Source organism: Pseudophryne corroboree, chromosome 6 (genome assembly GCF_028390025.1).
Source record: "Pseudophryne corroboree isolate aPseCor3 chromosome 6, aPseCor3.hap2, whole genome shotgun sequence".
NCBI lineage: Eukaryota > Metazoa > Chordata > Amphibia > Anura > Myobatrachidae > Pseudophryne > Pseudophryne corroboree.
In genome coordinates, this window is record NC_086449.1 from 293,663,926 (window position 1) to 293,679,087 (window position 15,162).

Below are 15,162 nucleotides of genomic sequence, written 5' to 3' on the forward strand. Positions count from 1 at the left end.
TGTTGTGGTCACATGATTTAGAGTGTTGGGAGCCACATTTGAATAAAAAAGAGCCACATGCGGCTCAAGAGCCACAGGTTGGCCACCGCTGGTTTAGATGCTCTAACAGGACTTTAGACGGGTTTAGCTGCTATACACAGCCAAACCCTGTGCTTTTGAGATGACAAGCGCGATAATTAATGGGCACTCAAAAATAACTGTATTGCTCTGTCGAGCTCTCAATTATTGGTCAAAACAACTGAATTTCTACCTGAAAACTGTTTATTCACTGGGGGGGAATTCAAATGTTTGAAAAGCCGGTTGGGTGTCTGTTTTTTCCTGTCTACTAGATAGGATAAAACACACACCCAACTGACTTTTCAAACAATTGAATACACCCCACTGGATGATTTACCCTACCAAACAATCAGCTCCTAACTGTAACTTTTAAAACACAGCCTGCAAAATGTAAAGCAGAAACTGATTAGCTAGTACTTTATCTCTCACAATTTTCTCTCTCAAAACTTTGTTAAATCCCCCTTTAATTATCACAGATCAGCAATTTTACAGCACTACTTGTTACTTGAAGAACAATTACAAACAATCGGATGCTGCTTTCAGAGTCAGTAACTGCGTAACGTTTCTTTATCATTTGCAGGTTACTTGAAAGCATTACATACACTGATGATCACACTCTTGCAAATCAAATCAATCACAACTGGTGGCAAACAAAAAGAGAAACAAACACTTTCATATAAAATATTTATTTATTATTTCTGAAAACATTAAAAAAACAATTTTGAGCACTTTCCATAAAAAAACATAACTGAAAATCTACTGCAATTTTAAACTACTGTAGTTTCAGCAGTACAACAGACAACAAAACAGGGGGTAATTTTTTTCTTTTTCTTTTTTACTTGAGGAATATGAAAAGATGAAAGGCGATTGTTTCCGTTATGTGCTGCAGATAACGCACATTATGTTGGGTCTGTACAGTGACTCAGATGCAATGCATACGATAATCTCCCTTTCATAGTCCAAAGGTCTGAGTATTGCAGCCTTTTGCAAAATGATTATTTTCATGATGCTGTATATCATGATACAAAGGTCATTTATTTAGTTTTCAGTTTTAAAACATTAAAACAGTAAAAAAAAAAAAAAATAACAAAAAAAACCTTCAGAAAAACATATTTAACAATAACGAAGCTGAGTTAGTAAACATAAAAAGGAAATAACCTGTGAATAACTAAGTTTGCCTGGTCAACACAGAACAAGTATTTAATACAGCAAAAAGTGGTTACAGGAATATACTGAGACTGTACAAGGTAATACACACATGCACATTTTGTGATCATGTATTAACACGGTGAAGCAACTAAAACTTAATTTCTTCCTGCTGTAATATTCTCATGTAAGAGAATAAGAAATAGAAATATCTCACTGAGATTAATGCACATTGCTACATAAGACAATTGTATGTCATTTTTATGACATTCTGTATTTTCTTCTTAATAGAATGAAATTCATAACTATTTTTTTAAGGTTTTTTTTTTTTTTTTTTTTGTCTAACTCTGGGGCAAAATAGTTGCATTTATCCAAAAAGAGGTGCCGTGCCACAGGTTCAGCAGAAGTATAGTGCAATAAGTGAACCTGAGAACTTGTTTGTGATTCTTTGCTTCTGTTCCAAGAACTGCCCCTATAACAGGAAGTTTAAAACCTTTCTTAATTAGTTTCCAGGCAGAGCGAGGAGATAAAATGCCTCTCATCAAGATTGTAAGTGTTTGCATTGCCAATTTGACTTTACGACGATTTTTCCAACGCTAGCAAAACTAACATCATTCTTTCACCGCAAGAACAGCCTACATCACACATTCAGCAAATACTGCACACTAATCTAGCGGGAAATTGATTTAAGGATTATAATAATTGTAACGACTATAGGATAAACTGCGAATTACTAGCTATGGTCCAAATACCCTTGACATATTTTCACAGGTTGTATTATAAATGCCTGCTTAGACCAAAATATAACAAATTATCCTTTGGGTTTCTTTCCTTATAATACTTTGGTACGCAATAGTGCTCCATCTCAATGTAACAAGTACTAAGAGCAGGTATTTAAAAGAAATAAATACATTTTAAAATACCAGCAAAAACACAGAACAGCCAAGTAAACTCACTATCACAATCAGGTTTACAGAGCTCTGAGTTGGCCATAGCACCTTTTGGTAAGATGATACACAATGATAGTTGTCTGGTTTTGCATTTTTTTCCTCTGGTTTTTTTTATTTTTTTTTATCCAAAGCAACAGAAACTGGCAGAGATAAAACCACAATCATATTTAATATGCTATACAACTATAAAACTTCCATTAGATTATGGACTGGGCCAGCGCTGCAGTTGGTAAGTATTCGGTTATGTTATTCTTCAGAAGTAATTTGTGAAGTGCTGCCAAAGATAGAACATGGGTTTAGGAAGTTTGAGCATATCCAAGCTTGTACACATAGCTAAAATTGTTTAACATGCATTACAAAAACAAAACAAACAAAAAAAAACCTTTTCAGGACTGCTTCTTAATTCTGAAATGCATGTTTGGTTGTAAAAGTCATAGAAGTATGCTCTCTAACCCAACAGCCATCTTGGATACGTGAGATAAGAAAGTGACTTATGCAAAAAAATGTTAAAAAAATATGAAGGATATCTTCAAAGGGAACCCCTTTTCCTAGGTTCTAGATTTGATGTTCCAAATGAATGCCTTTACACCCTAACTATAAAAGGAGGGCAGCCACTGTGGTGCATGCAAGCATCTTAGGTAAAAACGGAGTAAGAACCGCAATGGTATTTGTAGTCCATTTGCAACTTTTCTGTGAAAATAAACACATGCAACAAATACACACTTTCTAATATGTACAGATATTAGAAACATCAGAGCTTAATATCAGTTACCATTCCAGTTCAGGTGAGTAGGCTGCATGGCAGTATTATCTGGTTTAATACCAGCTCGCTTTCTACTGCCCCTTTGTCGAATCCACTCCTTCCTTACCCTCACTGGAAAATATTTATATTTTTAGCTCATGTGAAAAAAATCCATTAAATAAAAAAATAAAATAAAAAAGGTCATATGAGGTCATATGTGTTTAAATGATAAAAAAAAACTGAAAAAACAAACAAAACCCCAACACATTTTAGTGCATTTATATTAATGTAACTGCTGTTTGAAGTTATTAGTCCTTAATGGGATACAAATTCTATTTTATTTTCTTTGCTTAAAAACTAACATATGCCACAAATGATATGGTAATTCATGTGGGTACCCATGTCACCATACTTTAAAAAAAATGAAGTGGCCAACTCATTGCTTACAACCAAACTTTATACATGTAAGCAGCAAGTTCTAGATTTAGCTTAAAAATATTAGAATAAAATCATGTTTTAATTAGTGTAGCAAGATATGAATTTGTCAGCTAAAATGAAATCATACCAGAAGGGACAAAAAAAACAAAACCAAAAACACAAAAATGGACTTAATACTGGCTCGCCAACTGGCCATGTACTGCAGATTAAATGATTATCATGTTGAGAACAAGATGACATATAGAGAACCTGTGCAGCAAAACTTTTCAAAAGCTCATAATTATAAATGTTTCTGCTGCGGGAGGCACTTCTATTAAGACAAATACAACGTCTGCCTTTTTTGTTTTGATACAGTGTGCTACATTATAGTACAAGTTTAACCCAACATTTCAACTGTAGGATGGTCTTTGCTCTCTATCCAATCAAATCCAGATGAGGTCATGGAATTAATAGATTCATTACAGATCTGCTGGAACAAGGGATCATTGTTCAGCTCCTCCAGTGTAGCTTCATCGTCCTGTACATGTTGTCGACCTGGATCAAACAACAGGTTTGGATCTAGAGTGTTCAGATCATTGATGCTGCCTGAGAGTTCAGAAGACAACCGGATGTCATTGGAGAAATCAGAGGCATTGTTCAAATCTGAAGCCACTTGAACAACAAGTTGCTGGTTAGTTTGGAGGCTTTCTCCATCTAGCAGGTCTTTAACAGTGCTACTGAAATCGAGCTGCTGCTCTCCAATTTCAGATTGTGCTTGGCTGTCTCCAGTAGTAAAACCAATTGAATCAGTACTGCTGTTTTTCGTGAGGTAAGCTGGCGTTTGGAATTCATAAGCTGAAGTGCTGGAATTCATCATATTTTGTTGATTGGCACCAGAAAACATGGGAGATGTTTCCAAAATCTGAGTGAGATTCATTCTTGCAGTATAGTTAGAAGGCATATTGTTTATTCCCAACCCTCGAACTGCATCATCACGGTCAGAATCCAGTTTGTTTAATAAAACATGGGTGATATTCTGTGTGTTGTTCTGCTTCTGCAGCGATGGGAAAGCAGTTTGCATCATTAAGGTTAAGGGGACTGACTGACTTCTTTGCGCTATGCTGTTGGCACTGGTGTCTGATTGGACATTTGTAAGTATATTATGGACTTCTTGAGCAACTACAGAGCCAAAAGCAGTCACATTAGATCGTGGAGCATTATTTGAAGCAGTGCAATTTGTATTTCCACTTAAATTACGTTGGCGGTGAACAGCTGGGCTGACACTACGACACCTGAAATTGTTGTTTCCCGATGTACCTGTTCCTTTGCTGTCTAAAGGAGCGGGAACGGCAAAACCCTCCTGTTTGCTGGTACTGCTTAGCTGATGCTGAACTGGAGACACAGGGGTCAAACGTCCAAAGTGATTGTCATGATGCCTCGTCTGAGACTGATATGACTGACCAGGCACGGCAAAAGCATGTGGCTTTCTGAAACTGTCCTCCACTAGCTCCTTATAAGTTGAAAGAATGCCATGACTAGAAACAGAAGAGTTGCCAACAGAGCTATAGCCATTATTCATCCACTCTAGCTTAGTTTTGTCTGGGTGAGTAGCCATGGGCCTTTGCATTGGTTTAACAGGACTACTCGAAACAATGCTAGCATCATGATAAGAGATGCTGGAGTTAATAGGGGTAAATGCAAAAGGATTCCTGCATTCAACTGGACTTGGAGGAACACTGCTACTGCAGTTAGAATGTGGGGTCCCAACTGGTGTGTGTCGGCTACTGCCTAGAGCACTATCTACAGGTGTTGTTTGAGCTAATCGAGAACATGGACTCTCTCTTGACAAGCTCTGAGTGCCAGAAATCATCTCTGATGTGGGTGTTGGGGTTAAAGTTGGAGTGGGTGTTGGAGTAGGTGTGTGAACTGGAGTACCACTGCTATGTACTGAATGGTAGAAGTGAGCACTGCTTGAATGGGTGGGTACTGGTGTACCATGGGCAGCCGTTGCTTGGTTTTGGAGCACCATACTTAAAGTACCATAATTCTGAGAATTGTTGTTCATTGACATTTGCTCCTCCATAAGCACCAGTTCCTCAACAATGCTGTCCTGTGTGAGATCATCATCAAATGAAAAGAAATTGTCATTTGTAGGCGGATCTGACAGATCAGAGCGCCGAGGTAACTGGTTAGAAGAATGTGCTTGTAGCTGATTCAAAGACGAATCCTCAAGTTGCTGGCTGTAAGCGTCCTGTTGTAGTCCTTCAAAGTCCACTGCTTCCCAAACAGTTTTTTGCATGTTATTAGCACCAGAAGTTCCTGGAATATCCATAACGCCAATCCTTTGAGGCTGCTCACAGTTTCCAGATGTGAAATCTGAACTTTCAGCAATCTCTTGCCATGCACTTTGATTAAAAGGGTTCTCTGACTTTGAATCACTCACAAACTTAAAGACACTGCCTTCTAGTTTTACCTTAAGGTCCTGTGACGTAGCCATAAGTTCTTCGGGGGAATCAGAGGCCTTTTCCATAACACAGTTCAAGGAATAATTTGCCACCATTTCAGTATTATTCCCTGGTTGAGAGCCTTTGCTGGCTATTAGAGCAACAGTTACTGTATTATCACTCTTTGCGGCCAGTGCTTTTTGAATTTTCTTAACAGCAACCCCTCCTCCTGGCCTCTGACTTTCAGCAGTGACAGAAGACATCTGCCCAATAAGTGATTTTTTCGCTGGTGGTATCTGCATGTCCTGCTGTGAAGCAGTCAAACGTTTTCTTGGACTTTTGTTAGACAGTCTAATGTCTTTTCCAGCCGGGTCAGTATTAGTGTTTGGACTGGGGCTATTGTTAAATAAACTCTGGGGTGCAACACAGAACGTCACAGTGCCTTGACTGCTGCTTGCTGAGAAAACAGGAGCACCTTCAACTGAACGGCTTTTGCATTTGGTCCTTGTTCCTTCTGCTCTCTGATCAAGGCCTCTGACAGTCTGAGTGTCACCTTGAGTCAGTTTCTCCTGAATGACTTTGGGTATGAAAGACATCACAGGGGTACCTTTTCTGGATTTGGAACCATCTGTGTTCTCTTGCAACTGTACCTGGTTTTCCCCTGTCAGTATTTCAGGCTCTGTTTTAACCTCTATTAACGATGCAACAGGTGTGCCTATCCTCGGTACAGGAGACTGCAGTGAAACTACAGAGCCATTTTTGATTTGTGGCACAGACCTATTATCATCTACTGAGCCTCCGTTGCTATTTACAGGTTGGGGTTGTTTCAGTGAAGGGCTAGCATTGCTAGGGGCAAGTGATATTGTTGTCATCTTTACAACGTTCAGAGAGCTGACATGTGGTGCTGGCACAACGGTCTTAATTGGGCTACTGGTGAAAACCACAGTGGTGGGTGAGCGGATCGTCAATGCATTAGAACTGGCTGGCTTAGGCAAAATTTGAGGGTAGCGATGTCTAGCAGATCGATCACCAACAGGGCTTGCTGGAACATTTTGGGGTGTCTTTGGCGACTGCTTTACAGACTGCATATGCTGGGTAACTACTTGAACGTTGAGTGGCAGAACCTTCCCCTCAGATGAGCCAATGGGACTAGGCGAGGTCACAAGTGGCCGGTTTCTTTGTACCTGTCAGAATAAAACAAATTAGGAAAATCAAAGACATCTAGAAACATGAAGTACACAGTTAAGTCTAAACAGTAGACAAGTAAATTTAGGTTGTTCACTACACCCAGGTATTTTATTATCTACCAATCCTCCTATGTGCTGCCCTCTACATTGTGTTTAACTCAGCAATTACAAAAAGGTCTAACGGGTATTGCAAATCCCAAGATAAATATAAATACACTGTGACCCTGAATGGCAGAATGGACAACATAAAATGTTAATGAGCAGTCATCTCATCTTTAAAAAGTCAGTGTATATGTGTAATGTATTTTATAACAGCAAAAACACTTAAAGGCCGCCACCTCAAAATAATTTGGGTGTGTGGAAAATTGCAGATTATGCAAGTATGAAAAATTATATTCCTGTAATTTCTCCCTATAAAAAGCATCCTTGTAGATGCAGGCTAATAGGACATGAAAATTGTGCTTGTGATGTTTGCTAAAGGATATTCATTCAAGGTTATTATAACATAAAAAGCATGATCCTATAAACTATGTAAATGAGGACCACGGCATAATGATAACCAACTGCCTAAGAACACAAGTCTTCATAAAAGACAAACTACTCCTGAGATTACCGGAATTGGGCTAGGAACAGCTGCCACAACAATTCCAATAGGCTGTGGAGAGAGGATTGCAGGGCTTCCGTTACAGATGCTAGTGATTCCATTGGGAGCAGGTCCGTCTTGTTTCTTCATGTGCAATTCTCCTGGTAAAGGCGACTGAAGTTTTTGTTCCTGCTGTTTCTTCTGGATTTTCCGCTGTAACTGTTGTTTAGCATCTACAGGGGAAGCTAAGGTCTTCACTTGAGGATGGAAGGCATTGCTTTCAGACATAGGTACAAATGCAGATGCCTGTGTTATTCCTTTTAATCCTACAGGAAGACAGGAACACCTGGTTACTTTTCTGCTAACAAGTATTTAGGTACACTCTGCGCTCTTTCATTCTACGTGAGCTACAAGGATAGAAATAAGGTGGAATAACAGAATTATCCTTATTAAAATTTAAGTATTACAGATGAAATACCTAAATATCTAAATGTATATTATAGCATGGAAGCACTACATTCAAGCTTTTAAATACTAAATCCATCCCAAAAAGTATTGACAATTAAAATCTTAATTTGCATGTTAACTGGAACATCCATTTGTGTAATGCAGATGAAAAAAACTACAAAGGCAAAGCAAATAAGCTAAAAAACAAAACAAAAGAAACATTCACACCTGATTTCAACTAATAAGCAGCAAAACACACACACACACACACACGCACACACATTATATATATATATATATATATATAGATATATATATATATATAGATATATAGATAGATATCATAATTAATCAACTGTTATATCCTAATACAGTGGTTCCCAACCTCAGTCCTCAAGCACTGCCAACAGTTCGTGTTTTCCAGGTCACCTAGAAGTTGAACAGGTGTATTCATTACTCACTGACACATTATAAAAGACCCACAGGTGGAGCAAATTATTTCACTTGCAATCCTGTGAGGAGACCTGGAAAATATGAACTGGGCTACTAGAGAACCGTGGTTGGGAACCACGGTCCTAATATCATTCTTCTCTAGGATTTATAAAACCTAGAGCCTAGGATTTGGTATGAGTTTGCCAAGATAGACGCAAGGGGGGTTAGGTTTGTTTTGTCTACATTCATCATGTTGACATGTTTCGTATGAAAACATTAACCATGTCGACACTGGTGAAATGTACACGATTAAAATGTCAACAAAACAGTTCCGATAGTGCAGAAGCTTCACTTACTGGCTCCGGCAGTGTTTTGTGGTCAGTTGATGCAGAGGTCCGGCGGAGTCATCTGTAGTAAGTACACTATCTCTTAACCATACCCTGCAGCAGTGTAACCTTTTAATGTGGACATTTCAACAATACTGACATAACTGTCGATATTGTGGTGGCGAAATTGCAAATATTGACATAGCAACTACTTCCCACCTAATCGGTACCTTATTCTTGTTTGTTGCAAAACAGTCAATACTTGATATGTCCTGCTGCTGAATGGATTTATTTCTGGAGTTCCACCATGTAAAGTGTGTACTATCTTGTACTCTTTGCATATCCTTACTAACACTAAGTTATCTGTAACAGTCCTTTTAGGGGTTATATATGAGCAATACACTCTACTCATAGCATAAAAATCCTGCATGAAGCCTATTATCTGTGGTCACTAATACTATAAAAAGTACCCTGGCTGTTCTGTGGTTAACCCATCACCTGGAGTCAATGCTCTGCCTGCTTCCTATCGTCCTTGATCCTAAATTACAGTCAAGTGTAAAGATGTACTTCAGAAGCTATAACAAGCACCTAAAAGTAAGCAGCTCCAGGGATAGTTACAGACAGCAAGTGCCTGGTTGCCATGCAACACCAATACTGGGGGATAATGGAACGACCAGACGGATCCATGAAACACTAAAAACAGCAAAAACAAGGTGCAATATTAATCGCAACCTATCACAAAGAGATCTTCCTTTACAGGGAAATCCCAATGATGTGCCTTTTGTAGTACAAGAAAAAAAAAAAAAAAACCATCTCATATTTCTGTTCTGGAAGTGGCTGGATACACTCCCTTTGTGTTTATAGTGTCTGGAATGATGCTTCCATTCCATGATTCCAAGTAGTAAAATGTGTATCTGTAGCCCTCTGGAGGTAAAGAGCAGCAGACTAGATACTACATTTATAGCTGAAAAAATCCTTAATGTATTCAGTCGCCCACACATGGAGGCAGCAATCATTTTTGCATATTATATTAATGCTTTAGAATGGTTTTCCTTTTTAATTATGTATCTCTTTTAGTCGTTATGCCTCCAGATACCCATAGTTAACTTGCTCATATTAAGAGAACATACAGCTACAGTAGAAATCCCTTTTGTATATTGTAAGTAAGTACGTTCTAAGATCACAGCTTCGAAACGGAATCCTTTTGACTGTCCTGGGGTAATACAAGAGTTTTCCACCAGTGGCTTATTAACATTGAAAGGTTTCTGGATGGATGGATAAAAGATGTATTATTTGGTATTTACAGCCTATGAAATGGAATTGCAATTTAAAAATCTTATAACTAGTATTATCTATAAATCATTGTAGGCAGATATTGAGAACTGTGATAGTTATATTTGGATTATTCTGTTTAGGAGTTTAGATAGCTACAGGTTTTTATAATATGATATTTTTTATATTATTTATTATTAGTGTTTTGATCATAAGTTATTACGTAGAAAGATTTAAGACTGTATGGAACTGGCTTTTCCTTGTAACTGATTATGATGTCATGTGTGTTGTATACTTGTTTAAAAACAATTTAAAAAACTTTTTTTTTAGCTAGAAAGCAGAGCAATGGAGACGCAGATGTGCGTGTCTACATTCACAGTTGCACCCTTGGTTCAGATATTTTTGAAACAACCTTGGAGCATCTAGTCTTGATCTGGGAGAAAGTAGTACCCCAAGTTGCTTTAGGGTGCATGATTAAAGATTCCAGCATCAGAAGCACACGGGTGTATTGTGACTGGATTTACATTTGGAAAGGCTTTCTTTTTCTTAGCAGTAGTGTTTCTGCATGACAAAATTACTAAGACTACTACATACAAAAAAGCTGTGTGATTTTAGCCAATTCCCTGAGTCTGCCATTTAGACTCTGAATGCACGCGTCTGTCTCAGGACATCCCATTTTTGAATAGTATACTTGTAAAGGGATTGGGGTAACCTCAGTCAGCCCTCTGCTACGACCCCTCCCCGCTTTCATAATTACCCTATTCCCAGTGGATACTTGTCATGGGCAGTCTGTCACGGAGGCAGTAGAAAGCCCCCCCAGATAAGTGACCTGGTTTTCGCATCCGTGTTTATGCGAAAAAATTGCCCTGGATCCTGTGTGTTTTTTCTCAAAAACGGTTTCTTATTTCTGTGGTAAAAATGGGCTCTAATTGGATAGCACAAAAAAAAGAAAATTGAGGTCCCGTTTTTACTGCATGAAAAATTAATATGGGCAATTGAATTCCTCTCATAGTAGCAAATAAGAGCATAATACGGAAACATAATAAATACTCTACAAACTTATACAAGTGATTCATTGGCGGACTGGAGGAACTTGGAAGGGGTGCAGGAGAGATGGCAAAAACTGCAAAGTGCAATACTAAGGGCAACAGACCTTTGTATCAAAAGGGTTAGGAAAAGCACCAGGAAAAGGAAGCCAGTGTGGTTCACAAAAGAAGTATCAACTAATGTGAAAGCAAAAAAGATGGCTTTTAGGAAATACAAACAGACTCAAAATAATAATGACAAAGAGGTGTATCTTGACAGACGGAAGGATGCTAATAAAGTGATCAGACGTGCAAAGGCAGAAGCTGAGGAGAAAATGGCCCAGTCAGTAGATAAAGGGGGCAAAACTTTTTTTAAGTATATAAATGAAAGGAGAAAATCAAATGGAGGAATAATAAGACTTAAGACAGAGAGTGAGAATTTGGTGGAGAGAGACAAGGCAATAGCAGATCACCTAAATAATTATTTTTGCTCAGTATTTACTACAGAAGGAGAAGGGAAGGGGCCCCAGTTATGTTGCAAGGACATTCATAAAAATAAGGTAGATGAAAGTACATTTACAGAGGAGAAGGTCCTAACTGAACTTTCAAAACTAAAAGTGGATAAATCAATGGGGCCAGAAGGGATACACCCAAGGATACTAAAAGAGCTAAAAGATGTGCTGGTGGCACCATTAACAGAATTATTTAACCAGTCACCAAATACAGGTGCCATTCCAGAGGACTGGAAAAGACCAAATGTAGTTCCACTGTACAAAAGTGGAAGCAAGGAAGAAGCAAGTAACTACAGTCCAGAAAGCTTTACATCAGTAGTAGGGAAAGTAATGGAAAAAACTACAAAAAGAAAGAGTTGTGGAATATCTTAAATCAAACAACTTACAGGATCCAAAACAGCATGGATTTACTGGTGGGAGATCATGCCAAACAAATCTTATTGACTTTTTTGACTCTGTGGTGAAAATAATAGATCAAGGGGGAGCTGTAGATGTAGCTTTAGTAAGGCATTTTACACTGTCCCACATCGCAGACTGCTAAATAAACTTGAACGTGTGGGGGTGGATTATAAAATAGTTAAATGGATAAGAACCTGGTTGCAGGATAGGAAACAGACAGTTATAGTTAATGGAGTACAATCTATGGAGGGAAATGTTACCAGTGGAGTACCCCAGGGATCTGTACTCGGACCAGTTCTCTTTAATATCTTTGTTGGTGACATTGCAAATGGTATTGAAGGGAAAGTATGCCTTTTTGCAGATGATACAAAGATATGCAACAGGGTAGACACACCAGGAGGGGTAAAACAAATGATTGATGACCTAGCTAGGCTTGAAAAATGGTCAAGAACATGGCAACTACAGTTTAATGCTAAAAAATGCAAAATCATGCACTTGGGTCTCAAAAACCCAAAGGCTAAATATAGTATCAAGGGTACTATAATGGAAACTACTGAGGAGGAAAGGGATTTAGGAGTCACTATTTCAAGTGACTTAAAGGCAGGAAAGCAATGCAACAAAGCAATGAGAAAGGCAAGTCAGATGCTTGGTTGCATAGGGAGAGGAATCAGTAGCAGGAAAAGAGAAGTAATAATGCCACTGTATAGGTCATTGGTGCGACCTCATCTGGAATACTGTGTCCAGTTCTGGAGACCATATCTCCAGAAGGATATAAATACATTAGAGAGTGTACAAAGAAGGGCAACTAAAATGGTGCATGGCCTACATCACAAAACGTACCCGGAAAGGCTAAAAGATCTTAACATGTATAGTATGGAGGAGAGAAGGGAAAGGGGAGACATGATAGAAACTTTCAAATATACCAAAGGTTTCAACAAAGTTCAGGAGGGAAACATTCTTCAAAGGAAGAGAAGTATTAGAACTCAAGGACATACACTGAAACTGGAGGGAGGCAGGTTCAGGGGAAATTTAAGGAAAAATTACTTCACAGAAAGGGTAGTGGATAAGTGGAATAGCATCCCATCAGAAGTAGTAGAGGCTAAGACTGTAGAGCAATTTAAACATGCTTGGGATAGGCATATGAATATCCTTACAAAGAATTAAGGTTCAAAAAGGGTTGCGATTACCTAAAGGATAAAAGAAATGGGCAGACCAGATGGGCCAAGTGGTTCTTATCTTCCGTCAAATTCTATGTTTCTATGTTTTTAAATACAACCACAAAGTTACAAATGTGGACACAATACCGGCGCATAACAAATGTGGGCATAATACCAGCACACAACAAATGTTGGAATAATACTGTTGCAAAACAATTGCAGGCATAATGCATAATACAGATGCATTGCAAATGTAGGCATAATACAAATGCATAACAAACATGGCCATAATACAAAAACGTGGGCATAACACCGGCACACAACAAATATGGGCACAGTACCGGCACACAACAAATATGGGCATAACAGACACATAACAAAAGGTTATTATTGCAGTAAGGAATCATTGAAAATTTTTCTGAGAACCTATGGGGTGAGACAAAAGTGAACAAAGATACATCGTCACAGAGTACCTTCAGGACACACTAATGGCCAATTTAATTGTTTAATAGGTGGCCACTGGAGCAATTCAACTGTTCCCCCCTTGGCACCATCTTGTGGCAGCCGGCAGGAAAAAACAAAATTACATTTGCACCTGATTGTTTTATTTAAAAAACAAATGTTAAATGCTATTTAGCTAGCGAGCATGTTCCCATGCCCTCTTCATGTTTGTAGTGCTGTCATAAATGTATAATTAGTGACAGGTAATTTCTAATGTACTAAAATTACTTCAATTTAAATAATCTTGCAAGGAAAGTCATTTTAATGATAAAGCCACCCCCCTCCTTTTCCACACACACACACACACACACACACACACACACACACACACACACACACACACACACACACACACACACACACACACACACACAAAAACATGTTTATGAGGCTATTTCAGAATGAGCAGCAGCAGCACCAGTGAAAAATGCACATACTGTAGTAGAAAACAGAATATATATTGAAATAAATGAATAAAAAAAAAAACATTAGTTTGAATTTTCTTTTACACACATTGAAGAGAATTCATAAAAACTCACAGCACATTTAAAAGTTCAAAACATACCTGCCGAGTCACCTGCCATTACAGTTAAAGCTGCCATGGATTTAGTGCCAATGTAGTGACTTTTAACGAGAAAACGTGCTAATTCCAAAACTGAATCAAATGGCTGACTGAGGACCTTCTGCGCCCACTCACAAACCAGACGGCAAGCTGCAGACACAACTTCTTCATCCGCATTCTGCAGCTGAGCCGATACCTCCATTCCATCCAGCTGAAAAGGAGGAGAACTGGTCAGCACAGTATAAATTTGCAGTAACAGGAACATACAAGATAAAAGTAGCGGTCACCATTTTGTAGTAGTTAATATTGAATAAAATAGGGCATTAGAAAACAAAAGATTTTTGGTGTGTCCCACAAAATGAGCAAAACGCCTAGCCAAATTGGAGTGTTAATTTCATTTTAATGTTCTAAGGCAAATGTTTTAATATTTTATGGATATACTGTCAGATCTGATACAGAGTGCGCGTCTCCAATTTATTAGCTGGACCTTCATTGAAAAGCAGCCATAGATCGGCAGTGCTGAGAGCAGTTATACAGAAAACAGCTTCACATGGTGGCCGACCCAAATCACCCCTAGCTGTTTGAACAGGTCGTGTGTCCTCATGTGACTGGCTGTATATCCAGAGAAGTCAGGAACCACAATTGCTATTGGCACAGAGTTGGAGTCTGCTCATTAGTTATTTATCTTCAGCTAAAGAGACAAGTCCATGGAAACAGTACAATAAATTGCTGTTATCATAAGCTTGTCCAAGGCATGATGATGACGAACAGAAAGGAGGAAGAAAAAGGTAGATTACTTTCCAGGGAAAAACTATGAAGAAATCCCCTTAAGCCCTGCAACTATTGCAGAACTGAGATACCATGTAATTTAGGCATGAGGCAATCCATGAGTGCACCTAGATTTACCACATGGAATAATGGACAAGGGTAAAAATACCCATCAGAAAATCATTAATGTCTTAGGAACTGATGGGACTGCTGTGTGAATCATCATCAGCAGCAG

The 15,162-nt window shown here is 38.5% G+C and overlaps 1 protein-coding gene across 1 annotated transcript in view; it reads right to left on the reverse strand.

Moving 5' to 3' along the window:
* Window positions 1-761: 761 nt before the first annotated feature.
* Window positions 762-15,162, reverse strand: part of RFX7 (regulatory factor X7) — a 260,897-nt gene continuing 246,496 nt past the window's right edge. Inside the window, exons 7-9 of the mRNA XM_063926143.1 lie at window positions 14,163-14,370; window positions 7,557-7,852; window positions 762-6,940 (exon numbers count right to left, since the gene is read on the reverse strand). Of these exons, the coding sequence (XP_063782213.1) occupies window positions 3,710-6,940; window positions 7,557-7,852; window positions 14,163-14,370 (3,735 nt within the window). The 3' untranslated portion in view covers window positions 762-3,709. The remainder of the gene's footprint in view (window positions 6,941-7,556; window positions 7,853-14,162; window positions 14,371-15,162) is intronic.